The 27,955-nt window shown below is 32.6% G+C and overlaps 1 protein-coding gene across 1 annotated transcript in view; it reads right to left on the bottom strand.

Moving 5' to 3' along the window:
- The window catches only part of LOC134698876 (uncharacterized), a 249,622-nt gene that overhangs the window by 21,364 nt on the left and 200,303 nt on the right, over positions 1 to 27,955 (bottom strand). The window contains exons 10-15 of the mRNA XM_063560556.1: positions 22,795 to 23,008; positions 20,226 to 20,340; positions 19,781 to 19,918; positions 18,352 to 18,399; positions 4,117 to 4,141; positions 2,098 to 2,213 (exon numbers count right to left, since the gene is read on the bottom strand). Coding sequence (XP_063416626.1) covers positions 2,098 to 2,213; positions 4,117 to 4,141; positions 18,352 to 18,399; positions 19,781 to 19,918; positions 20,226 to 20,340; positions 22,795 to 23,008 — 656 coding nt within the window. The remainder of the gene's footprint in view (positions 1 to 2,097; positions 2,214 to 4,116; positions 4,142 to 18,351; positions 18,400 to 19,780; positions 19,919 to 20,225; positions 20,341 to 22,794; positions 23,009 to 27,955) is intronic.

Raw genomic sequence — 27,955 nt, 5'->3', positions numbered from 1 at the left:
AGTTTAGCAATGACATATCATACACTTGTTTGACCAAATAAATTACTAATTTGACATATCACAGAGACGGCATGTCAGGATATAAAGGCATTTGTACATAACATAAAGAAGAAATGACAGGACGTAAAGCCAAAGCGACAAAACACATAAAATATTTACACTATAAGACAGTTCCGGAGTTCCATAGACAACCGCTGAATGACATTCTCCTGAGTTTGTTTTCTTACTGCAACTTTGAACCCCAACAATACAAAAATGGGCTTACCACCCAAAACACATTTCAGTGAGGTTTTCCATAAGTTATTACTTTTTTTTGAGTCATTTCCGGAAATGAAATCTGTCGTACGGAGCTGGCGAATGATACCTAAAGATTGTAGGGTGAACGGGTATTTTGTTTAAATTGCAATGTTTAACCCATACAATTCCAATATGTCTAACACACAAAAAAATCATTGAGGCCTTTTTCAAATTATATTTAGGGTCAATTGAGCCTTGCCCACTAAAGAACTTTTCTGTAAGGAGCTAGGGGAACAACTGTTAGAGTGTAAGGTGTACATGAATCATTAACATGATTAACAACTTTGTCTCCCAACAAACCCCGAATGGGCCTAGCGTAAGAAAAACATTCCAGTGGGATCTTTCATAAGCTATTACCTTTCATTTTAGTCATGTCTTGAAACTTACTTTGCCGTATGGAGTTGGCTTGGCTTACCGAAATAGGGTAGGGTAGACAGACAGTTTTTGAAAACTGCAACTTTAAACCCCTACAACTCCCCAAGGGGTATAACAACCAAAACAACATTTTAGTCAGGTATTCCCCAAGTCATCACCTTCCATTTGCCCGTTAAAGAAATCTGCCGTACGGAGCTGGCGAATGAAACCGATAGAGTGTAGGGTGTCAACGTAATTTAATTTTTTTAACAAAAACTTAGTTCATCAAATAGGCCAAACTCCCCAAAACACATTTCAGAGAGGTCTTTCGAAATTCATTTTTATCTTTCATTTGAGCAATGCCGGTAAAGAACTTTAATTTACGGAGCTGGTGAAGTATACTAACAAATTGTAGGGTAGACATCTAATTTGTTTTAAAAGGCAATGCTGAACCCCTGCAATTTAAAATGGGCCAAAAACTACAAATATCACTCCAGTGTTGTCTTCCAAACATATTAACTTTCATTTTAGCCATGCCCAGATAACAACATTGCCGTACGAAGCTGACAATGCTTGACGACAGAATATAGGGTAGACTGGTGTGATCTTTATTTTAAATAGCAATTTTGAACTTCTACTATTCACGAATACTTCTAACACAAAAAAAACATTTTAGGGAGTTTTTTTCCAAGTTATAACCTTCCATTTGAGCCATTACCGGTAAATAAATTTGCCGTACGGAGCAGCGAAAGAATACCGAAAGGGTGTAGGGTGTATACATATTTTTTTCAACAGCAACTTTGAACCCCGATAATTCTAATATGGGCCTAACCGCTAAATAAAAATTTCAGTGATGTGTTCCTATAGTTATTACCTAACGAATTTTACCGATAGATTTTAGGGTGAGCAGATGACTTTTTTAAACAGCAACTTTGAACCCGTACGAAACTGGCGATATTTCGCATACTTTTCGCATTCTGAAAGAGATATTCCTTCTTTAACTTTGGACACCAACATTTCCCAAATAGGCCTTACTTTAAAAAAACATTAAGAGGGACTTCCCTGCATTATTATCTTTCACTAGAGCCATGCACTTTGCCGCACAGAGCTAACGAGGCTTACCAAAAAAATGCCGGATGGTCAGATGCACAGTTACAAACTTAGACTTTCAGAGCTGGTGACGCTCACCGAAAGAGTCTACGGTGTACACGGTTATGTTATTCTGATTATTAAGACGTTAAAGAACAATATATACTGTACTTGCAACTATAATTCGTATCAAAAACGAAAGACAGAAAGGAACGGTATAGAAGTTTTCACAAAATTTTAATGTATTACTAGTTGTCAATAGTTGCATTGGTTTCAATTCTTAAATATAAACAGTGTGCATAATAATAAGCGTTTCAATTATGTTGGTGAGTTTCTCATTTTTGTTAATGGTCTTACCTTTGTCTAGAGGAAGAGGGTCGAAGCTTGATATACCACGCAGGATGTTTGGCACTTTTGCAACAAAAACACTATCAAATAAATTGAACAAATACCATATCACTTTCTTGGTACAACTGAAAAGGAATAGGTATTGTTGTTCTTAATAATATAGTTATTGTTGTTCTAAATAATATAGTTATTGCTGTTCTAAATAATATAGTTATTTTTGTTCTAAATAAAATAGTTATTGTTATTCTAAATAATATAGTTATTGTTGTTCTAAATAATATATTTTTTGTTGTTCTCAATAATATAGTTATTGTTTTACTAAATATTATAGTTATTGTTGTTCTAAATAATATAGTTATTGTTGTTCTAAATAATATAGTTATTGTTGTTCTAAATAATAAAGTTATTGTTTCTCTAAATTATATAGTTATTGTTGTTCTAAATAATACAGTTATTGTTGTTTTAAATAATATAGTTATTGTTGTTCTTAGGTAAGATAAACAACTACGATAGTCATTCATTGAAAATGTGAACGATTTAAAGAAACATTGGTTCAGTTAGCTTAAAATCGAACCGTTCTGTGTTATAAAGAAAGTTAAAAGTGTATAAAGCGTTCTGGACACACAGCGAAGAGGTTCCAACTATTGTATCAACATATTTTTTAAGATTAGTTATTTCTTATCTGTCTTATTATTGAACGTCATTTTGGTTATATTGTGGTGTTTAACTTGTGCATGTAAACCATGTATCTAAGTCTATAGTAATGCATAAAATATTCCATTGTGGTAATAATTTAGCAGAAATTATGCATTAGGGTAAGGGTTAACATTAGGGTTGGGCTTAGGGTTAGGGTTGGCACAGTAACATAATAGTTTAGAGACGGTGTATATATATGTATTATATAGAATGTATTTCAGAGTTATTGGTAAACAGTGTTGATAGGAAAAGTGAGTGACTCATTCTATGTGTTTCATTAATGCCTTCTGTGGTAACTATCGTTACATTTCATATCAAAACTTTCCGGGCAAGTTTTTTGGCATTTGACAATTCCTCGTTGTATGATAGTGACGGTAAGGTTTTTGATATAAGCTTGGGTCTTCTCAAGTTGATCACAAATGACGACTTCCGGGGAGGTCAGGTTTGTGTAACATGAAATATTGTACCCCAATGAATGTCCCTGTAAATGAAATTTTGTTACCTCCATTTGGAAAACACTTCACTTTGAAATTCAGTCAAAAAAAGGCAATATTTCACATGAAATAGTATCCACTGACTATATTACATATAAAAGAGGGACGAAAGACATATAAAATGTTATCCAATGGACAATATTCCATGGAGAAGAATATGTTCACTATGAAGTACTGTCCTAACAAAATTTCTAATGTGCTCATTTCTGAAATATTGTCTATATACAGACTTAATTTGTTGTCTTGGTGGGTATATTTTACTTTATACTTGCATGTAGCTATATAACATATGTCATTTTTGAAATATTAGAAATGAACTAGCGTCATTGTGTTCTATTTTATTGTATATATTTCAAAATTTTGATAGTTCAATCAGAATATTTTGAAATTATTTATTTTACATCATAAAAGCTGAATGAAATTTTCAATTTAGACTTGATATAAGCCCATGCTTGTTGAAAACCGTTAATTGGTTAAATTTTACAAGTTGTAACTTGAATGGAGAGTTTTTTCTATGGCTCTAATATCAAAACTTCTAATATCTATTGGTATATTTTGGAGAAACAGAAACTAAATGCAACTTCAGACTTAACAATAATCGGTCTTTTTTTATACGAAAGGAAGAAACTGCCCAATTACGAGACAACCCTAAGAACAGGGCATACGCTCAATGTCACAGAAAATAACAACTCTGGTAATCGTAGGTCCTCCAACAAATCCATACCGCATAGTCAGTTATAAAAGGTCCAGAGATGACAATGTAAAACAATTATTTTGTCCAAGCAAAGCATTTTCGATAAAAAACGGAAATAATTCGTATCAAATTATGTTTAGTTACCTTAAGGACTTGTACCCTCTTCTACCTACAACAAAATGTATCAATTGCATATATCATTACACGTAAAAGCGAGATTTATACATAAACGATATTTTTCATTTAATCAAGATTTAATCGACTGCAGATACCATACCTATGTAGCAAACTGTTTCGCTTACATACTCCTTTGCTGAGATGTTATATTTTCACATATATTAGATACAGTTTAGCTTAGTAGACATCGTCAATAGTTCGTTTGCTATCTTTCAATTGGGATATGTTTACGGCTTTAAGACCATAGTTAAAGGCCTTATTTAAATTTATATATTTTGGTATTGTTAGAAAAAATTATAATTGTTATGGATGGTTTTTGTTAAAATTGAAGTGATAAACTTGATCATATATTGACTTGATGAACATCAGTGTTGTTCCGACAATATTCAGTTATTGGGGTCGAGGCAGTTTAAGAAACGAATACACATCGATAAAAAATCAACGTCAACAAATCGAAATTCAACACAGGAAACATACAAACATCTTGTTTTAAAGGTCAATTTGTGCTTAAAAGTTTGAATGTAGCATGCATTTCTTTTTATTAAATAATATTAATGACTAATAATATATCCGAAACATAAGTTCCCTTCTTAGTAAGGAGGTATGATAAGCGCTCTGTTGGGTCTTTATACCGAAAACAATTGTATATATTCAAAATTTATTTTAAGTACATAGTATAAATGAGTCATTTCTTATCTCTCATCCATGTTATAATTGTTGCAACTGGCATAGGTTTCTTCAATAAGTTATAGGAAAGAAAATATTCAAACCGAGGCCTTTCCCTAAGAATATATTACAAAGTTCATTACATATTTTGTAATATACATATGTTTGTGGTACTTAGGTATCAAAGGTACCAGGATTATAATTTCATACGCCAAAAAAAGTTGTGCAAAATACGGCTAAGGTAATCTACTCCTGGGATAAGAAAATCCTTAGTTTTACCAAAAATTCAATGTTTTGTTAACTGGAAATTTATCAAAATAACCATATAAATGATATTCATGTCAACACCAAAGTGCTGACTACTAAGCTTTCTCATAAATAAGAGGAACACGAAAGGTACCAGAGGGACTCACAGATCATAAATAAACTGACAACGATATATGCTTGGCTACGATTAAAAAAGACAAAGAGACCCACAATGGTACACACAAAACAAAACACAACAGAGAATAGAATAGGCCGCGCGAACCCCACGAAAGAATTGGGGCAATCTCAGGTGCTCCGGAAGTGTAATCAGATCCTGCTCCACATTTGGCACCTGTCGTGTTGCTTATAATATTACAAATCCGGTTAATAGTATAACTCGGTAGGTCACATTCGTGAAAAGGGAGCAGGATTCTAGTTACGAAATTAGGAACATATCTGATGTCATTTGTGAAATTGATATTCCATAACGATCAACCAACTCGTCATGGTGTCCGTAAAATTAACGAAGAGACGTTTTCAACCCAAAGGAAAACTTGGTTTTATAGCTTCCTTGTGAGCAGCAAATTTTAATCACGGAAATCATGATTGAAAGTACAAGCCACAAAATATCATATCAATTGGAAGATCTCTTTGTATGCAGGCGCTGCTAGAATGTTACGAACGAGGTTGTTAAATTTGTAATTTTGATATGTATTTCATTTTGTGCTTCTTTGTTGAATATTTGTGTGTTTTTATTGTGTTAAAGATTTGCCTGTTTGTTTTGTTCACACATCAATGTCAACATAATTTAATTTGATGCAACTGTCATATAAGTGAGAGGTTTGGCTAGCTTTAAAGCCAGGTTCAATCTGCCATTTTTTCTACACGAGACAATGCATGAGCCAAGTTAGGAGTATGACAGTTGTTGTTTATTCGTTTAATCTGTTTGAGCCTTTGATTTTGCCATTTGATTGGAGACTTTTCGTTTTGAATTTTGTTCAGAATTCAGTCATTTTGTGATTTTACTATTTGCTAAAAATGGAAAATTACAGCTGGGAAGCTGAAATAATCCCTTGTGTCGTGAAGTTTGGTTTTAGACCGATTCCCTTTGTCAATTGTAAGATGTTAGTTAAAATATGATACAGGTTTGTGATAGATGCGTTTAACATAGTCATCAAAGTTTGCATTAGTTACCATGTTTAGTGAGACAACATCATTTATATAGCGGGAAATAAAATTAAAGGATATTGCTAACTATTTTTCTCCCTCAAAAGTTCCTGTATGAAGTCAGCATCAAAAGAACAAAGATCTAGTCGACAAAATGAGGGGCATATTTTATTCCCATCGGAATGCCATTAGTTTGCTGAAAATCATCTCCTCCAAAACGTAACAAATACGTCCAGCATCTTGATAATGTCAGTTTCAGAGAATGTTCTGTTTGAAGCAGAGTGACTTTTTGTTTCACTCCCTAAGACAAGATACTTGTATCTGCGTTGGCCATTCGCTTTTCAGGAACAGAGATATACTAACTCCTACAATTTGCCTTTTAGTTTGGAATTGGGAATACTTATAAAATGACGAAAAGTCATTTTGTTTAACCCAAAAACCAACCAAACATATTGCAACATTAGTATACCGCTGTTCGAAATTAATTGATCGATTGAGAACATACAAATCCGTTTTACAAACTTAAACTGAGGGAAACACATTTAATATAAGAGGAAAACAATTACACAACAGAAGGCAACACATACAAAAACGAACTATAAGATAACAATGTCCATTTTCCTGACATTGTACAGGACATTTTAAGACAAAATGATGGGTTGAACCTCCTGCTTTTATGTCAATGTCAAGTATAACATTTTAATTAAAACATTACATGACAGAACTACAATACAAATAAATAGGAGAACATAAAGAGGACAGAGAAACACACAATTAAACAATACCATAGAACCTAACTACAAGTCAATAGTTATCAATGATACCAGGCTTATAACTCAATACATCAGACGCGTGTTTTGTCTACATAAGACTCATCAGTGACCTTCAGGTCAAAACAGCAAAGAAAGTCAAACAAAGATCAAAGCATTGGTGATCACAATTTCCAAAAAGGAAGTGCCAAATTCGACTATAGTTATCTGTCTGAGATAAAAAAAAAATCCTAAGAATTAAGAAGATATACCTTGCAAACACTAAAATTTATAAAAATTACTATACAGTTGATATACTTGTTAATAGGTTATGTCTAATGGAAAATCAGCTGGTCTTAGTTCACTCTGGCAGCATTGAATAAAAATTTAATAAGAAGAATTGATCAAGTGGATTTAAATGAAGGCTGTCGATGTCTTTTGGCATATGTTAAACAACACCCAAGCACTACCTGGATATCCAATGTAAATAATGGGAGGGTTTTGTTTTGTTAATATTTCTTCTGTAGTTAGAGATAGGGTAGCAGTTCACTGTTTAGATATATTTAAAAAATAAAACAGGTCTATTATCGTTTTGAGCGAAGTCAACATTGAAGAGTACAGAGAGGTTAATAGCTGGTATTTGGGGTAGTTGATCAAATTGATAAAAAATTAAATATTCATTATGGGAAAACTTCCATTCTGAATATTTATGCTCTTTAACTTCGTTCTTTATTTGGTTTTTTTTCTTTTTCTGAGCGTCATGTCACTGGTCCGATGTCCGTTGGAAAATAAGCAAAATGACAATGAGACATACATTATCAGGGGACTACTTGTAGTAACTGACATGTCGGCTACATCACTTATTTGAACTGATAAATTATCATGTTTTCATCATACGAAAACCAAGCACTATTACTTCCTTTAAAGGTTTAGAACCATACCATAATTAAATATATGAGGAGCACATAACTTGTATCATGCCATCAGATGGTTTTAAATACAAATGTTTACTTTCGGTGCAAAAGATGAGGGAATCATTACAGGTACCACAATATGCCATATTCAATGACCTTACAACAGTATCGGAACTACATGTATACCTTATCTGAACAAGTCTGTTTCTAACGTATACGACATTAAGGTAACAGGTACGTAAATGGCTTGTCCAGCGATTTTTAAAAGAAGTTGTATACACGTAGAACTTATAAAAAGATAATGAAATATCGAAAAATTTAAGTTGGTCATCGATCTAATTTCCAAGTTTCAGACATTTGAAAATGGTAAGGAAACAATATAAACTACATAGACAAAAAAGTCAAATTTAAACCAAAAATAAGAAATTTCAAGCTTTAGTTATTTTGCAGTTATTACCAATTCTACGATTTTTCTATAAAAAACAAATGTTTTTAAGGTATTATTTTGCATTGTTTTATATATAATTTGCATGGGGTTACCGAACTCGCTTTATATATATCAACCATTGAAAGGGTGTTGCTGACGGGAAAAGAGAAAAAAAACTCATGACGTCGCCGAAAGGAGTATGCCATGTCAAGGCTATATCAGCAGAATTGTAAAGAAAACAAATGCATCATAATAATTTGTTTGTCTTTTCAAATGCGCTATTAAGCATAGTGTCCTGTCTAAAAAAAAAGAAATGATGAACTATTATTGTTTTTTCAGTGATTATACGAGATCCTATGTATTTATATGTTTCTGGAATGTTTAAATGTTAAAGGACATCTTTTTAAAAAATGCATATGTTTGTAAACATATTTAAAAGATACAATAAAATATATGGCATTAAAATAGATTCTCCGAATGACAATATACATTCAACGTTCACATTTTCTACCAAAATATTGCTGCTTCACAATAAGGGAGGCAAAATATACCCCGCAACGGGAAATTCAAAGTTATAAGCCGAATACATACTGACAATGCCATTTGGAAAATAGAAAAACGGCCAAAAGACACACAAAAGTAAATAAATGAAGAAATATGCCCATGGGACACAAATAATGCCCCCGCTTGCATATAATGTTTTAAAGTGCCATTACTAAAAAAAGGTAAAAGTGACGCTACCAAAATGTGTACTTGATCTTAGTTGCATGGCAATGACCATTGTGTATACGTTTGATAACATTTGCTTGAGGCAAAGTTAAATTAGAGAATTGAAACTAAAAATGGAGCAATGTTTCAATTTGTTATTAGGCATAACTTTAGAACGGTTAAAGTGACGCCACCAAAATATAAACTAAATCTGTGTTTTGTGGATATCAGCATTGTGTATAAGTTTCCTAACATTTGGTGCAGGCAAACTTAAGTTAGAGAACGAAAACAGATTTTAGGAATGACGGTCGGACAAGTGTAAAACTTAATGCCCCCTCCGCTACGGCGGGTGCATAAAATCACAACAATAAAATTGTATTCTCCCGATAGTTGTAGGAGTTCATGCATATAAAATATATAAAATTATTTTTCAACGAGATCACAACACAAACATTAACACATTCTTCGATCCAAATAGTACCGGTCATTTGCAAACTTAAATGGTGTGTTTAATATGACACGAAAGGAAATATAGGATAAATGTAAATTATAGGCAAAAGCCAACAAAAAAAAATAATTCAAAGTTTGATATTATCCCTACTATTTTTTCCTATCGTTGGTTGTGTTCAATTATTATTGTGAGGACAGTGCATAAATTTGAATATTTAAAAACAAATTTATATAAATACCAACTTATTTATCTTTTGGGTTTTTGTTACTCGGCTTTTTTTCACGCAGTACCAATCTGCTCTATCCCCAACTCATCTATGTGTTCTTTATAAATTGTTCAACACGGACTTTGAACACCCATTATATGACGTTCTAATTAATGCATCCAGTCTAGTTTTGTGAGCTGTAATGCTCAAGCTAACAATGTACTGAATAGAAAAGCTGCATGTGATTTTGAGGGACGTCTTCGATGGAGTTTTAATGTATTAATTACATGTTGCAGCGATTTGGAATACCGCATAGACAGCTATAAAAGGCTCCGATAAGACAATGTAAAACAATTCAAACGGGAAACTATCGGCCTAATTTATTTTAAAAAATGCACGAAAACAAATATGTAACACATAAAAAAACGACAACTACTGAATTACAGGCTCCTGACTTGAGACAGGCACATACATAAATAATGTGGCGGGGTTAAACATGTAAGCGGGATAACAACCCTCCCCTAACATGGGACAGTGGTATAACAGTACAACATAAGAACGAACTATAAAACTCAGTTGAAAAAGGCTTAACTCATCAGATGGACAAAAATACAAGTGGACGTGGCCGGGTACTTATACTTCCCGACACAAAAAGATACAATGAACAGATATGAGTGCACTCGCAGTTATCTGAACGCTAGTTCAAAGCCACCAACAACTAATAAAAAAACTATCAATACATACACATCCAACATCCAATGGATTTAGTTAAAAGACGTTATAAACAGTAAGAGAAAAACATGATCTTGTGCAATGCCAAGTAACAGGTATCGACAGATTGGAGATCCACGAATAAGTATATGTATATAAAATACTAGGGAATATTTAGTAAGCTTTGAATTTACACATAACAAAATCAATATTTATACCGAAAAAACAATATTCAATGATCTTCCTATGTTGAATAGGTAAACTTATAGAATAAGTTTATTTAAACGAGGAAAAAGTTTACATGGATCATTTCTATATTTCCGGGCACGGTAAACAATATTTCCGTAAAAATGAGGATGTGCTATCCCGTTTGAAATAAGTTTTCTACAGGTACGACCAAACTTCAAAACCAAAATCTTTATATCTATGGAAAAATTTAGTAAAGGGTTTAAGTAATTTATGGTAACGATATCCCTGGTTTAATAATATACAAGTAATACATAGATTGCGTTCGTTAAAATAATAAACGTCACAGCAGATACGGGCATAGCGAACGAGCTGTGAAATATAAACACCGTAAGATGGTACCAAAGGAACATCACCATCTAAAAATGGAAAATTAACATAGGGAACGAAACATCGTCTCTTTCGTCGTAAATTTTAGTGTCGAGTTTCCAGTTTGAAACCGAAATATATAAATCCCGGAAAGGACAGTTATTACCGAATAAATTTGATTATTTAAAGTAAGTTCCTTGGGGTAAATGATGTTTATATTTAAATGAGAAAATGATTATATAACAAGAATATCAAATCAAGAATATCAGGATAAACCTTTTTTACTTTTTTGTCGAGGATTGATTCGAATAGGTCCTAGCCGTTTTCACTGTGACAGTCGTTTTGTAAAATTTTGTTTCTTAAATTGAAACATAGATATAGGAAGATGTGGTGTGAGTGCCAATGAGACAACTCTCCATCAAAAAGACCGAATGTAAGTCTGACTGTGACTATATTTTATTATTTGCTATTGAATTTCAATATTTAAAATGACATTATATAGTGTAAGCTTCAATTTGTGTTTAATGCATGTACGTGTTTATAATTATTTATCAAAGGTACCAGGATTATAATTTAGTACGCCAGACGCGCGTTTCGTCTACATAAGACTCATCAGTGACGCTCATATCAAAATATTTATAAAGCCAAATAAGTACAAAGTTGAAGAGCATTGAGGATCCAAAATTCCAAAAAGTTATGCCAAATACGGCTAAGGTAATCTATGCCTGGGATAAGAAAATCCTTATTTTTTTGAAAAATTCAAAATTTTGTAAACAGGAAATGTATAAAAATGACCACATTATTGATATTCATGTCAACACCGAAGTGTTGACTACTGGGCTGGTGATACCCTCGGGGACGAAACGTCCACCAGCAGTGGCATCGACCCAGTGGTGTAAATATTTATCAAAGGTACCAGGATTATAATTTAGTACGCCAGACGCGCGTTTAGTCTACATAAGACTCATCAGTGACGCTCATATCAAAATATTTATAAAGCCAAATAAGTACAAAGTTGAAGAGCATTGAGGATCCAAAATTCCAAAAAGTTATGCCAAATACGGCTAAGGTAATCTATGCCTGGGATAAGAAAATCCTTAGTTTTTTGAAAAATTCAAAATTTTGTAAACAGGAAATGTATAAAAATGACCACATTATTGATATTCATGTCAACACCGAAGTGTTGACTACTGGGCTGGTGATACCCTCGAGGACGAAACGTCCACCAGCAGTGGCATCGACCCAGTGGTGTAAATATTTATCAAAGGTATAATATTTTAATCAATATTACATTTCATTTTCACGTCCACTATCAACATTCCCGATTTTCAAGTTAAGTCTCTAATATGTCCTGATTACCAGCGTATAGTAAGTTAATGTATGGACAGTTACCCCAAGGTATAAACAAAATACTTCCGAGACCCATTTTTTGTTCTTTAAACAGTTTTGTAGAAACATTATGGTGAATATAAGATCTTGCAAGCATTAATGTTAGTCATCTAGTGGTAGTAAACCCAACTCTAAGACCGTCACGACATGCCAAGTTCCTTCCATTTACATGGGAGGGAAGAACTGTTTAACTGTTACAAGATATTTCATTTTACATACTTCAATTTTTGTTACATTTTTATGAGATTCATTCAATACTCTTCCACCAAACTGAACATTATTCCGACGAAGCGGAATGTATTCAGACATCTTGATAATAGTGTTTCTGGTATACGGAAGATAACTCCCATAGCAACAAACGTCGATTTTTTCCGTTTTCCGATAGAGGCGTTCATTTACGTACCTCCCACTTTAACTGGAAGTACAAGTGTATGAGATTTGTGTATAGGATACAGCTAAACAAATTAACTTGATAGACTTTCTAACTTACCTCTCCACTTGAATGACAGTTGCATATTGTTCCATTACTTTAATAACAGTGTGTAAGCGTGTCGTATGCCGCAGTGGGATGTTGAGATGAACAAAAGAAATAAAAGCGTTGCTCTTTAATTGTGTGTGTGTGTGTTCTTTGCTTTGCGTGTGTTGATTTTATGTCTTGAATGAAACCCAATATTTGTTGCTTATTTTATTTTGTTAAAGGTTACAAAATTATGGAACAGTAGTCAGCATTGTGCTATAATCTTAATAATTATAAAAAACAAACAACAAACAACAATGCCAACAAAGAAAATAAAAACAAATATTGGTAAAAATGTCAAAAATTAGCGTACAGATCTCCTAGAGGTCAATTTCAATCCGTTTGCCTTTAAATATGTTAAAAAACACTAAATAAAAGCAACAGTATTATATAAATAAAATATCAAAACGGTAAGTATCTTATCAAATGGAAAAATCAAAAGCTCAAACACATCAAACGAATAAATAACAACTAACATGCGCTTCTGTTCAATAGTCATGGTGACAATTTAAAAACGTTTATTTAAGAGGACAATAACGGAACAACAAAAGTAAACGCCCACATATATAGTAATAAACTGTGTGGATCAACTTCAATGTTCCCAACTATCAGTACCGGACATTTCAATCAAAGAAATTGTGTCTTGTACCTGCTTAAATTGATTTCAAATTATACGAAAAGTGAAAGAGTAAAACTGAAATGAGAACACTATGTGAAAAGTAAAATCACAAAAATACTGAACTTAGAGGAAAATCTAATCGGAAAGTCCAAAATCATAGAATACATAAATAAACAAACTTCAAATTAACACTTAACTTAAATAAATAATTAAATAAATTAAAGTCAGTGTAAACGTTTGAGATTCATACCTCAACAACATATATATTCTCGTTTGTAGTAAGTAGTAGTAATTGAAAGATATATGTGATGATTCCGCATGGTGATGTTTATTCTGATATTTCCTTTCGAAATTTAGTAGAAACTTTTACAATCTTTCTTGGATGCATTGTATTTTTGATATGAATAAACTCATCAAGATATAGAATTAAAGTATCGGGCAAACATGACAAAAAGAATGGTTGCTTTTTCAAAAGGTAAAATCAAAAAAATACTGAACTCAGAGGAAAATCAAATTGGAAAGACCCTAATCACATGGAAAAATCAAATGACAAAACGCATCAAAAACGAATTGACAACAACTGATTTATTCCTGACTTGGTATTATATCTATCTTTCTTATATTTAATGCGTTTCCCTCAGTTTTAGTTTGGTACCCCGATTTAGTTTTTTTATCCATGGATTTATTAGTTTTGAACAGCGGTATACTACTGTTGCCTGCATTTGGAACAGGTATTTTCAAATGTAGAAAATGGTGGATTAAACCTAGTTTTATAGCGCTAAACCTCTCATTGTATACGACAGTCTCATCAAATTCCGTTATATTTACAATGATGCATAAACTAAACAGACATTCTAAAAAATTAGTCAAAATAGGGGTACAGCATTCATCATCGTGTTACAATTTAAAAAAAAAACAGTTTTGCGTGTCTGACGTCAGAAAATGTATACGTCACATATTTTTGTCGTTCAATGTTTATACAAAACAATTTTTAAAATTTAACATGGGCAATGTTAGCATACAGGGTTAAAAAATTAAAAGTATGGAAGAATTAATTTCAAAAATAAACCGAGACTAAGATAGTCCAAAAGTTTCTATAGAATTTATAAGTATCCACAAATGGTTCATTCCACCACTTGATCAAATAATTTTATGGTTTAACGTATTTTCTAATTTATTATAACATAATAACATATTACGGATTGACCTTTAAGTCTTAGAGGCATGATTTTTTGATAAGTTGTTAGTGGCTTTGAACTAGCTGTCAGATAACTGCGAGTACTCTCAGATCTGTTCATTGAGTCTTTTTGTGTCGGGATGTATAAGTACCCGGCCACGTCCACTTGTAAGTTTTGTCTATCTGATGAGTTAAGCCTTTTACAACTGATTTTATAGTTCGTTCTAATGTTGTACTGTTATACCACTGTCCCAGGTTAGGGAGAGGGTTGGGATTCCGCTAACATGTTTAAAATAAACTCATCATAGATACCAGGACTAAAATTAGTTTATACGCCAGACGCGCGTTTCGTCTACAAAAGACTCATCAGTGACGCTCGAATCCAAAAAAGTTAAAAAGGCTAAATAAAGTACGAAGTTGAAGAGCTTTGAGGACCAAGCTGCGTCTGTTAATTTTTTAATTTCCAGTTCTGGGGGATATATTAATGGAACCCACTCAGAAAAGATCGGATTGTTTATAGAAAGAACATCATCAATATATCTATAAGTGAAATCAAATAATCTGGCTTCTGTGTTCCTCTTGTTTTGACATGTGTCTGAAGGAACTCCGATTCATATGAAAAAAGAAAAGGTCGACAAGGAGAGGCGCACAGTTTGTTCCCATAGGGATGCCGACAATTTGTTGAAAAAGTATACCTACCTCAAAACTCAACAAATATGTTGATGATAAAACTCCAGCATACTGATCACTTGTTTCCTCTTTGTAGCATGTTTTCCCTTTTAGTTTTTCACTATTTAGAAAATATGCATTATGATATCCCAAAAGTAATAAATTAATAGCGTATGCTATCATTTTTATGTTGAGAGGCTTGGTATAATTTCTTTCAGGCGATTTTTCAATTTCACAACGGGAATGGTGGTATACAGGGTTGAAAAGTCAAAAGTTTTGATAGAACTAGCTTCAGTAAAAGACGAAGATTTGAAATTATCTAGAAGTTCTTTAGAATTTTTGAGAATCCACATATGGTTAATACCACTACTCGAGTAAACAGTTTCACAGTATTTCTGAAGACCCTCTTTCACTGTAGACAGAATTTCAGTCAACTTATACACAATTCTTTAGTGGAACATGACAATGAGCTAGCAATATAGCGTTGTTGCAACGATATTTTTTGAAACTTAGGTATCCAATACAAACAAGGCTAGTCCTCAAATTTTGTATTCAATGTAATCACTATTGAAGCTATGAAGGACTTATGATTTGCTAAAATCTAATCCATGTCAATTGATATGTCTTTATATGTGGCATTACCTGAGTGCTCATGTATGTCTTATTCTTTTACAAGACATTCGTAGTAATACGATTTACATACAAAGACAATATTATTTGAAGCTTTGTCCAAAGAACAACAAATTATCATGAAGAGATGATAGACATTTCATGGCATCTTCGTCTCTGAAAACGGACTTTGGTAGATCGTTCACACAGTTTTCAACTTATGAATGCGACGATTTATCAAAGACCTGATAGTTTAGCCCAGCCTGACGAAGTGTCCAGTTCACCTTCTACTCGTTTTGTCCATGCTTTGGCGTAGTCTTCAATGGAATTCATAATTATTTTGAAGATATGGCTCCAATTGATGTGTTTGGGTTTTCTAAACCTTGGACCATGAGAAATAACCTTTGGAGATTTTCATGTTGAATTATGTTTAGATCCCCAGTTATAACATGGCCAGAGGAGCTGTAATTATAAGGCAATTGGGAACCACGGGATAACTTCGATAATTTTTTGGTAGGGGTGTGCCATTTTTGCCCCAAAACACGTACCCATTTAAATATAACATTCACTGAAATTCAGTACCTATAGTTATATCAATATTTAAGAAAGAATGACCTAAAGTTATATACAATATTTAAAATATGACCCACGCTTATATAAGCATTAACTCATCATTACTCATAATTCATGAATATACCAGCTACCCGTTGGTTTTTATATATGTATTGACATCGTTTGGTGAAAACATTATTGAAGATCAAATCAGGAGACAAATTAACGGGGTTTATTTGGGAACTTATTTGAAAGGTTTACTTTCAAATAAATTGATTTAATTTAATATAATAATTGACCATTAATAATGTAAGATTCTCAAAAGCATATTTATGTATGATATGTAGATCGAACCCCAAATCAATATACAGTCATCAAACGTAAATGCATTTTAATATAGGATGCCATTGAAAAGGAGGGTCATTTTTATGTAAAATCTCGCAAAATTATGACTCATATTTTTGGCGCATCCCCGTTTACCCAATAATAGGAAGTTACCCCTCCCCCCCCCCCCCCCCAGTCACATGTCGGATTTTTTTGTATGTATTGTTCTAAATTAGGCTCCTGCAATGCTTGTTTATAGTTAGAGACTGTCCGTGCAATAGGTTTTCTGTAACTGTAGGATACAATAGGAACAGACTCATTTTGAAAATAAATAGGAATTTTAGATGTTACCTCCCTGTGATGTAAAACGTTGCAGATGTGATTGCATCAATTCATCTATTGGTAAAGTAAACAGGAAGGAATTTCCTCCTTTCCTCGTGTAAAGGTTCCGATCTTACTGGTTTGAAAAGACGAAAAAGAGCTACATAACAAATGATAATGACTAGTCTGTATATTGAAGAAAATTTATTGATGCATCCTTTCTCAAGTGCATTATCTCTCAAACGTTTAAGAAAATTAACAGACAGTGAAAAAATAAAAGTTCCAATGTAATGTTACCCTAGTGGTTGATGAAGATGTGAAAGGAGGTCATCAAAGCTCTTGATTTTAAAGACTTTTTTTACATTAGGCCGATGGTAATTTTTTTGCCCATGACTATGTTTTTGTCGTAAAGTAGTATTAAATAAACTTATTACATTAACATCCCTGCAGGCAGGACTTGACAAATTTCCTACTCTTTTGATATTATCGTTGCAACCATATAGCATTGCAGTCCCTAATTCCCTTATCCAGAAATTTTCTCTATCTTTACGGAAAGGAGTACTCAGTACAGGTCTATTTGTGTGATGATAAATTTTCTTTCTTCTGTTTCGAGATTTAACATTATCAATCGGGTTGCTTTTCCTCAAGGTACTCACATAAATGCCCAATGGTTTGTCTCCCCAATTACGTCAGGCAATCCATATTATTTTCGTTTACCATGTATAATAATTTAAGTATGCATTATGTCATTTCAAACTTCAAGAGCAGCATGTATAAGTTTTGATGTGCCATATCTGGCTTCTTGAAAGGTATTGATGTTTAGTCACTGGATAAAATGCCTTTTGTTTATGTGTTACATATTTGTTTTTCTTTCATTTCTTTATATAAATAAGGCCGTTAGTTTTCTCTTTTGAATTGTTTTACATTGTCTTATCGGGGCCTTGCATAGCTGACTATGCGGTATGGCCTTTGCTCATTATTGAAGGTCGTTCGGTGACCTATAGTTGTTAATGTCTGTGTTATTTTGGTCTCTTGTGGACAGTTGTCTCATTGGCAATCATAGCACATCTTCTTTTTTATATTATTATTGTTATGTTGGTTGATAAAGTATAACGTTTGTTTGTGTTAGATTTTACTTGCTGTTTTTGATACGCTTTTACACTGATTTTTTTCAGATATTTTCTGAGTCATGCTTGGTCTTTTAATTGAGAAAGTTTTATTCTTACCTGAAGGTCGTAAATCTCTGAATATTGTGTAAGCACTTCCACACATTCCTTTGTAAAGAAAATGCTAACATATATAGATGCTGACTATATATCATTTTATCAAATAGTGTGCATGTCTCCAACATAGATATTTATAGCGTCATGATAAATAATTTGAACATAGAACGATCTACTTGTTTGAAGCTGGCAATATTTCATTGAAACATTTCTAAAAAAATAACAAGAATATAAAGAATACCATTTTGTTTTGAATCGAATGTTACAATTCTCTTCAAAGAGATCTACATTATAAATGCTGTGCTTGTTGGTCATACGATTTGTAATCAAAACCCAAAAAATTGAAATCCAATTTGCTTATTGTCCCTTATAAGCAATTTTGGATATTTGCTATTTCCTATTCCCTATGACATTTCGATAGCGTTTAGATTTGACCGAATTTTAAAGCGTACATAGCGAGAGATATTTAAATGTATAACTTTGTAATTTTTCTATTACATATGATTCTTGTCGTCTTGGTTTAAATGGTCACAGGATGTGAGTATTGATACCAACATATATCGTTAATCATCTAATCATCTCAATGTCAATTGATTTTCTCGCATGAGCCGGTACGGCGAAATTTAGAAACACAATCGAGCTTATATCATCAATGAGTATCGGTTTATCGCTATGTTACCTATGACGACGTTGTTAATTTCAGCTAAATTTCATTTACAACGGCACATGATCTCTTATTTTATAGAGATGATTTTCATATCATTCGACTGAGCTGAGAAGAAAATTATCGGACAGCTAGATCAAAGGAAAATTTCGTCAAATAGCAATAAAGACTTTTTTTCTCTAATTAATTGTTCTGAGGTAATCTGCGTTTTTTATTATTTTCGTTTGGTCCTAATACTTAAATTACTAAATTCAAAGTCAAGAATTTTTGTTTATTTCTTTTTCAATGCTACTTTTTATTGATTTCAGAAAGAATTATACAATTCTTGAAAATGTTCAAATCAAAATTATCACAATCGAGTTTCATTTGAAGGTTGGTTTACTAATATCTGACAAAATTTCAGAAAAGTTATCATATACATAGTTCGATAATAATACATAAGTGTTTACCCTTCACACATGCAGTTATCAGTATATTAAAACCAGTACATCAAAATTTGGGGGAACAATTCGAAATTGAATAATTTATGATTCTGATTGAAAAACAAGCTAGCATTGTTAAAGACCGATATATTACGAATTTTATAAACGACAACGCCTTAAATTGACTGGAGTGAAAATGTGACCAACAGCAACACTCTTTCTTCTGATAAATTTTATGGTAGGATGACATAAATTTAACGCGGTTATTTGATAATGTCTTAAAATAAATAAGTATTTATTCTGTGATAATAATTATATTATACAAGAACTTGACTGATATTGCTACCTTGCAAAAAGGAGATCGGTTTCTCGTCGTTTTGTTCTGTACAAAATCCTCCGTAAAAGGATTTCCCAAATTGCTTCATGTTAATAGCAGCTCCATATCTTGGTATAAATACTTGATAAGGTGACAATTCAATCCATTCTATAATATACATATGTAATAATTATTCAGTTTTTGTTTTGATTTAGAAGGCAAAATCAAATATTTAAATTTCTATCTACCAGATGAAGCTTAAACAAAACTTAAATGATATGAGAGTGCAGTTCCAATTTTAAGAGGTTTTTCCAAACAATCACCACAAATAATGTCGTTACTTTATTTTAAAATCCGTATTTTCGTGCAAAGTACTATTTTAAAGAGTTAACCTATAATTTATGTTGGTCATGGTCAAAACAAATTATCCTTGCTTCGTTAAATAAAAATATCTTAAATCATAATTGCTAAATACCGTTGTGATCAAATCTTGTGGTCTTGTCACGAACATGCAGAGCAGCTATCAATGGCAAGGGAAAATTACCATGCTGCAGTATTTTTGTTCGATCACTCAATTTGTTTTTAAACTTCTGAATAAAATATGAAATGAAATTGAAACTATAATAATATCTCCTTGTGTATCTTTAAATGTTAGCGAATAATAACAAATACATAATAGCAAAATTATACATAAACAAGGTGTACATTGTATGCATTTGTTAAACATTTGAAACGGTTACCCTACAAAAACGACCTGTAGCAGGGGGATGCATTCGTATATATTCAATTGATTTCAGCACAAACTATATTAACCGTTTACCTGCAGATTTGTGACTTTGTATACATGTATTTCGGCCTTTCATATATGTTTAATCCTACAGATGGCAAGTAATAGAAATAGGTTCACTCCACGTACGACTGGCGTTAAAACTCTTGTCAAAATATACTGCATCGATGTAAAGAATGTACAAATACGCAGCCATGTTCGTCAGAATGAAGACTTCACATATGTATTTTGAAGAGAAAATGCTACCTGTTTGTGCGTTTAAAATTAGTTTAACAGCTCTTCGACGTGTTCTCTGGTGGCCTATTACAATTTAAATCCATATCCAATGAATTCTTATTTTCTAGTGGCATTCTAAATTTTCTTGACCTTCATCCTGGACGGCCTCTATTGTAAAACCTACATATTGTGTTTATGGATAATTTATACATATATTCTCGAATTGTGCATCTGGTGGAATACAGTTCTTACGATTATTTTTATTACTAACACTGTGGGATTATTAGAAAAATAAAAATAAAGGTACTGTTTCGAAAGTTTACGTCGATGATTGTTAACTGAATAATCATAAATTTTTGGAGTAGTTAATAACTGCAGAACTTATCTCTCACTATCAAAGTCATTAACCTTGTGTTTTCTTGGTAGTAATGCCTTTCCCTTCTACAGCATCCTTCTATACAAGACACATTATATTATATTAAAGGTACCCTTCCTTTAATCCTTATTTATGGAGTTTAAATTCCAAGAGTGTATCAGCAGCCCAGTAGTCAGCACTTATGTGCTGACATAAATTATCATTGATACGGTCATATTACTGAATTAACGGGTTACAAAACTTTTAGAATTTTTGAAATACTAATTTTTTTCTACCTAAGGAATTATTACCTTAGCTGTTGTTTTTTATTTGTATGTACTGATTTAGTGTCGTGGATAGATACTCCATATCCTTTTTTCTGATTTACCTCTGAACACAATCTACACGGTATCGAGTACAAAGACTGGGGTCTTCCTTGGTCTTTTGTATGACCGTCTTTTGGGTTTACTTTGCTTCACGATATCAAAGTGATAGCTTTTATAGATGACTTTGCGGTATAAGTTTTGCTCATTGTAATGTTCAAGGATATAAGGTGACCTACATATATAGCTTTTTATTTCTGTGTCATATAATCTCTTATAAAGAGTTGTCTCATTGGCAACTATACCACATCTTCTTTTTGTGTAATATTCGTGTAGTGTATTGATCAAAATACAAACTATTATTTTGTTATTTTTATTTGATAGTTTGACGCTTAACTCATTTTTTACCTTTTCCAAAGCAAAACGAAACAACATCGTGTCAATTTATATTGCTCAGTTTATTTGTTCCATATAAAATGATGATGACAAATTGCTTAAAACAAACATTAATCCAAATGCAATTACAAAAAACTAAAAGGACTGCTCTGCCTAATCAAATGAAAATATTGGTATAAATGCCCAACCTCATCTTCGAATCTATGATACACGGGATTAGTTATTCATCCTAATTGTCTACAAAAAATAAAATCCTTGTCAGAGAGTGTCGATCATTGGAGTATGTGATAAGCAGCAACGTCTGGTCAAAATGAAGACGTTAAAGTCGATGCCTTGTGTAGAGATAATTGCCATGTTTTCTGCAAATTTAAACCTCTTGTACAACTCTTTTAGGGGTTTGCAGGTGGCATGTTGTCTGGCAAAGTATATGTCACTCTCCAATATACCATCATTTACTAATTGCGATCCTTCATCCAAGAGAGGCCTCCATTACATAACCATCCAATCGTATTATATAATGTGTTATCATCCTGAACATGCATATCTAATGTAATTATTTTTCTTTTGTTCCCGAGCTGAATATGCATAAAATATTTTCCACTAAAAGTTTAGTAAGCAAACGTCAATCAAGCAACCATAAAAACATTTTTTTTCAGCAGCAACATTCCCTATCCTCAATCGTATTGGCTTTAGTGACACAGAAGTGAATTAATTAATTGGAGAATGGAGATTAGGAATGTGTCAGAGAGACAACAACCCAACAATACATGGAACAGAAAACAGCAGAAGGCCACCAACAGGTCTTCAATGTTCACATATTATGAATTTCTTTGACAGGGATGTAAACCTGACATAAAAGCTTTTCCTCAAGGTTATGACTAAACACGATTGAAATCTGTAATATACATGGTATGTATGATATTAACCTATTTTATTCAACTTATATCCCAAACCTTTACTGACCTACCCCTTCAAGTAGTATAGTAGCAACCATTTCTCCAAATGCATTAGTAAAGGAAGCGTTACATCCAAAACTGAAAAATATTGCTTTTCCCAAATTCGTCAAAATGTTCTTTAGTATCACAGTTTTAGTTCCATTGAATTTGTGCAGGTTTTTTCGAATACTCTCATTAACTGAATGTGAGTTAAAGTCATCATTAGCATACAATGTTAGAAGGTACCTGTATGAAATACAAAATTGATATTGATTACATATTTTTTTTTTAATTTAGACTTTCAGCTCAATGACAAATATATCTAATCTGATTTTTATTTTTATTTTAATATTCTTAAACTTCAGATGTTTTTGACGTGTCTCCTAGATTGACAAATCTATGTCCAGTACACAATATCAAAACAATATTGTCGATATAGCGATATTTACAATGTTAATGTGAATTTTGTCAACATCGTGTATATTGTATTAACTCTTATATAATGTTAACTTCGGTGACATCGTTAACATTTTGATGTATGATATGACGGGGCGAAAGATGCTAGACTCAAAGACTGAAAACAAATTGACCGCACCATGGCAATAAATGAAAAAATAAAACAGACAAATAATAATACACAAGCTACAACATACTTGCAGAAAAATAAAGACTAAGCAACATACTCCACCGAAAACTTGGTGCTCCGTAATGGTCAGTAGATATGCCACCAATGCGCCTCCAATTGAGAAACACACAAGTTGTGTGGAAACTAAAAATCTCTTTGTAGTGATAATGGCCATGTTTATATTTTAAAAAAGTGACTGAGATTCACCATGTGGTTTTTTTAAGTAGAAAACCATAAAATAAATGTGTAAAATCTATGGATTTATCAAATGTATTCAAAGTATTAAATTTTCAAAGAACTTATTGTGCGAAAAAAGGATGTTTTACTATGAATAGCTGCATCCCGAAAGGATTTACGGGGTATGCTAATTTACGGAAAAATTGAATAACACTTCGTACCCAGAAAATTTAACCATACATGTGAAAAAGTCGCAGCTTAAAAACAAGCCATCATGAGCTACTACTATAAAGAAAAAATTGCTCAACCTTCCAGAGGGCCTGAGATTAACCCACGTTTTTGGCGGGGTTCATGTTGATAGGTCTTTAGTTTTTCTATGTGGTGTCTTGTGTACTATTATTTATCTGTTTGTTATATTGTTGCCATTGAGTTGTCAGTTTATTTTCGATCTTTGAATTTGACTGTCCCTATGGTATCTTTCGTCCCTTTTTTACATTGTAACAACTCTTATGTATATAGAAAAGTATCTAGTACATCTATGTTTTTATTGCGACATAAACAGCATATAATCTTTTGTTCGCAACAGTTCGCCAAATAAATGCACCAAAACGTAATAAATGTAGATTTTGCGAGTTAATCATGTCTTTCTATCCGTTTAATTAAAGTCTGGAGCTGGAAGTCAGTTTATCGCTAGTAGTATGTTGTTATTTATGTATTATTGTCATTTTGTTTAATTTCTTTTGTTACATCTTCTGACATCAGACTCGGACTTCTCTTGAACTGAATTGTAATGTGCGTATTGTTATGCGATTACTTTTCTACATTGGCTAGAGGTATATGAGGAGGTTTGAGATCTCATAAACATCTGGCTTTTGTTAGTCTTGTATTATCTTTAATTTCAGTTTCTTGTGTATAATTTGGAGTTTGGTATGACGTTCATTATCACTGAACTGGTACAAATATGTTTAGGGGACAGCGGAAGGACGCCTCCGGGTGCGAAAAATTTCTCGTTGCATTGAAGACCTATTGGTGACCTTCTGCTGTTGTCTGTTCTATGGTCGGGTTGTTGTCTCTTTGACACATTCTCCATTTCCATTCTCATTTTTTGTGACAGTTTAACGTGCATTCTTTAAACGTTCATCCCTAATCATATAACATTCATTCATTGGGTTTTTTATATGATAGTTGGTTATAATGTTCATCAAAGCTCATATGTTATCTGTTAGTGATTTCATGGATGTATATATGGGTTTATACATCTATGATGTGTTTACATGTTCCGATTTTAGAATAATATTTACTTTCTTACTTTCTTAATTGTGCACTCTTGGTTAACTTCATCTTACATAAGATATAAACAAAGAAGATGTGGTATGATTGCCAATGAGACAACTATCCACAAAATACCAAAATGACACAAACATTAACAACTATAGATCAACGTATGGCATTCAACAATGAGCAAAGCCCATACCGTATAGACAACTATAAAAGGCTCCGATAGGACAATTTAAAACAATTCAAAACTAATGGCCTTATTTATGTAAAACAAATGAACGAAAAACAGATATGTAACACATAAACAAACGACAACCACTGAATTACAGGCTCCTGACTTGGGACAGGCACAAAATACAAGTGGACGTGGCCGGGTACTCATACATCCCGACACAAAAAGACACAATGAACAGATCTGAGAGGACTCGCAGTTATCTGACAGCTAGTTCAAAGCCACTAACAACTAATAAAAAATTTTGCCTCTAAGACTAAACACTCAATCCGTACACATCCAACATACAATGGATTTAGTGTAAAGACGTCATAAACAGCCAGAGAAGAACATGACCTTGTGTAATGCCAAGTTACAGGTATCGACAGATTGTAGATCCATGAAAATGTATATAACATACTAGTAAAATTCAGTTAGCTTTTAATCTACTGATAACAAAATCAATATTTATATCAATAAAAACAATATTCATTGATCTTATTATAGTGCTGAATAGGTAACCTTTTAGAATAAGGTTATTTAAAGGGGCAACAAGTGTACATGGATCATTTCTAAATTTCCGGGCACGGTTAACAACCGTTTTTTCTGTAAAAATGTGATATTCCGTTTGAAATAAGTTTTCTACGGGTCCAACCAAACTTCAACACCAAATCTTTATATTTATGGAAAAATTAAGTAAAGGTTTTAGTAATTTATGGTAAAGATATCCCTGGTTTAATAATTTACCAGTAATACATTGCGTTCGTTAAAATCAAAAACGTCACAACAGACACGGGCATAGCGAACAAGTTGTGAAATATAAACACTGTAAGATGGTGCCAAAGGAACATCACCATCTAAAAATAGAAAATTAACATTAGGGAACGAAAAATCGTCTCTTTTGTCGTAAATTTTAGTGTGTAGTTTCCCGTTTAAAACCGACATATCTAAATCCAGGAATGGACAGTTATTACCGAAAACATTTGTTTTATGTTTTATTTAAAGTAAGTTCCTTTGGGTAAATTTCAGCAGTATATTGAGAAAATTCTTGATAATTCAACGAAAAAATATCATCAAGATAACGGTAAGTTTTGTATTGTTGAATTTATCTATTAAATGCAATCTCGGCGGGTCTTTACTGAATTAATTCATAAACTGTGACTCGTAAGAGTACAAATGTACAAAAACAAGTCTGCAATTACAGGGCCAAATAAGTGCCCATGGGGATACCTACAACATGTCGATAAACTTTGTTGCCGAAACGTACGTAAATATTATAATCAAGGAGAAAATTAACAGCTTCAATCATCTCATCACACCTCCAGTAAGTATATCTAGCTTATTTACTTTTTTCATAAGGTTCATTCAGATTCATGACTTATTATGTATAATGTCTTGATCATCTGCACAAATTTCGTTTATATTAGTCAGTCTTGCCTGTGACTGACATATTTTTATGTAAAGATACATGTTCTACGTACAAACAATTACATGCTGACATTTCTACGACAGATTTCTTAGAATTGGAATTTCTATTAAACTTAGCGAGATGACAAGTTATCAATGGATTAAAAAATATACTGTTGACAACTGTAATTTGTTAAAAAATTTGTCATGCAAACATAAATTACAAACAACACCTGTGAAACATAAATTCTACAATACTGAGAAATGTGATTATATATCGAAAGTTCAATTCTAGCACCAATGGGGTTCTTGTATACAACGATCAAAATGAAAGAGTGACTGGGCTTTAGGAGGATAGCTATTACTAACTGTGAAGATCAAAACATAAAGTGGTTTCTATCACATTCTTTTTTTCAAAATTGTACGATACAATGGTTTGACCTGTTATTAGTTATAGTGCAGGTTTAGTTGGGGGAACCAGGGACTTTTCCTGCATTAACGCATTCCAGAACAGGGCCATGAGATTTTTCTTAGGGCTTGGGAAATTAACACCAAATGATGCCATAGATATAGGAAAATGTGGTGTGAGTGCCAATGAGACAACTCTCCATCCAAATAACAATTTAAAAATTAAACCATTATAGGTTAAAGTACGGCCTTCAACACGGAGCCTTGGCTCACACCGAACATAGCTGGATATGGACTGGAAACCACTATACGTTAAATACTGGTCAAGGGCAGGTCTTGATACATTGGGCTATGTGTTTCATAATGGAGACATCCGTGATTCTTTTTTTTTTTTTATGGCCCATACAAAAGTGCAATACTAAAATTTATAATTGGAGCTTAAGAATTATAGAAATGTTAAAATTGTATAATTATGAGCAATATTGTAATTTTGAATTAAACCAAAAAAGTATTAAACAAATTGAGAATGATGGATTTAATAATTTTAAGTTAAACTGGTGTATAAGAGTTGCTGCATAAGCAGAGGGGAGAAATTTGAGAACTTACAAATTATTTAAAATGATTATTGTACTGAAAATATTTTGAAAAATATTCGGCCAATCAAAACAGAAGTCTTTTACGATATTAAGTTGTGCGGTAGCTCCTCTATAAAAAAAAAATGGAAAGTATGAAAAAGGTCCACCAGAAAACATATTTTAACTGTAGCTCTACTATTGAAGATGCATTTCGTGTCATTTTAAAATGCCAATTTTGTAAAGATTTGAGACAAATCATGATAAAGGAAGATATGTTCACAAATGAATGAGATTAAGTTCATTTTTTGCCAGTTCATGAACGATCATAACTTTGTTTTTTAAATCATTCCAGTTCCTTTTCATCCGAGCTTTTATTGACGGGAAACAATACAAAGTATATGATTCATCCATAAAGTATGCATGTAGTACTTCACGTTTGACTCTCAAATCAGTTCAATAATAATAAAAGATAAACTGTTACGTTTTATTTGTATTCTCACATAAGAATTGCT

Source organism: Mytilus trossulus, chromosome 1 (assembly GCF_036588685.1).
Source record: "Mytilus trossulus isolate FHL-02 chromosome 1, PNRI_Mtr1.1.1.hap1, whole genome shotgun sequence".
NCBI lineage: Eukaryota > Metazoa > Mollusca > Bivalvia > Mytilida > Mytilidae > Mytilus > Mytilus trossulus.
Note: the sequence above shows the minus strand (reverse complement) of the source record. Positions and strands in the feature narration are given on the sequence as shown.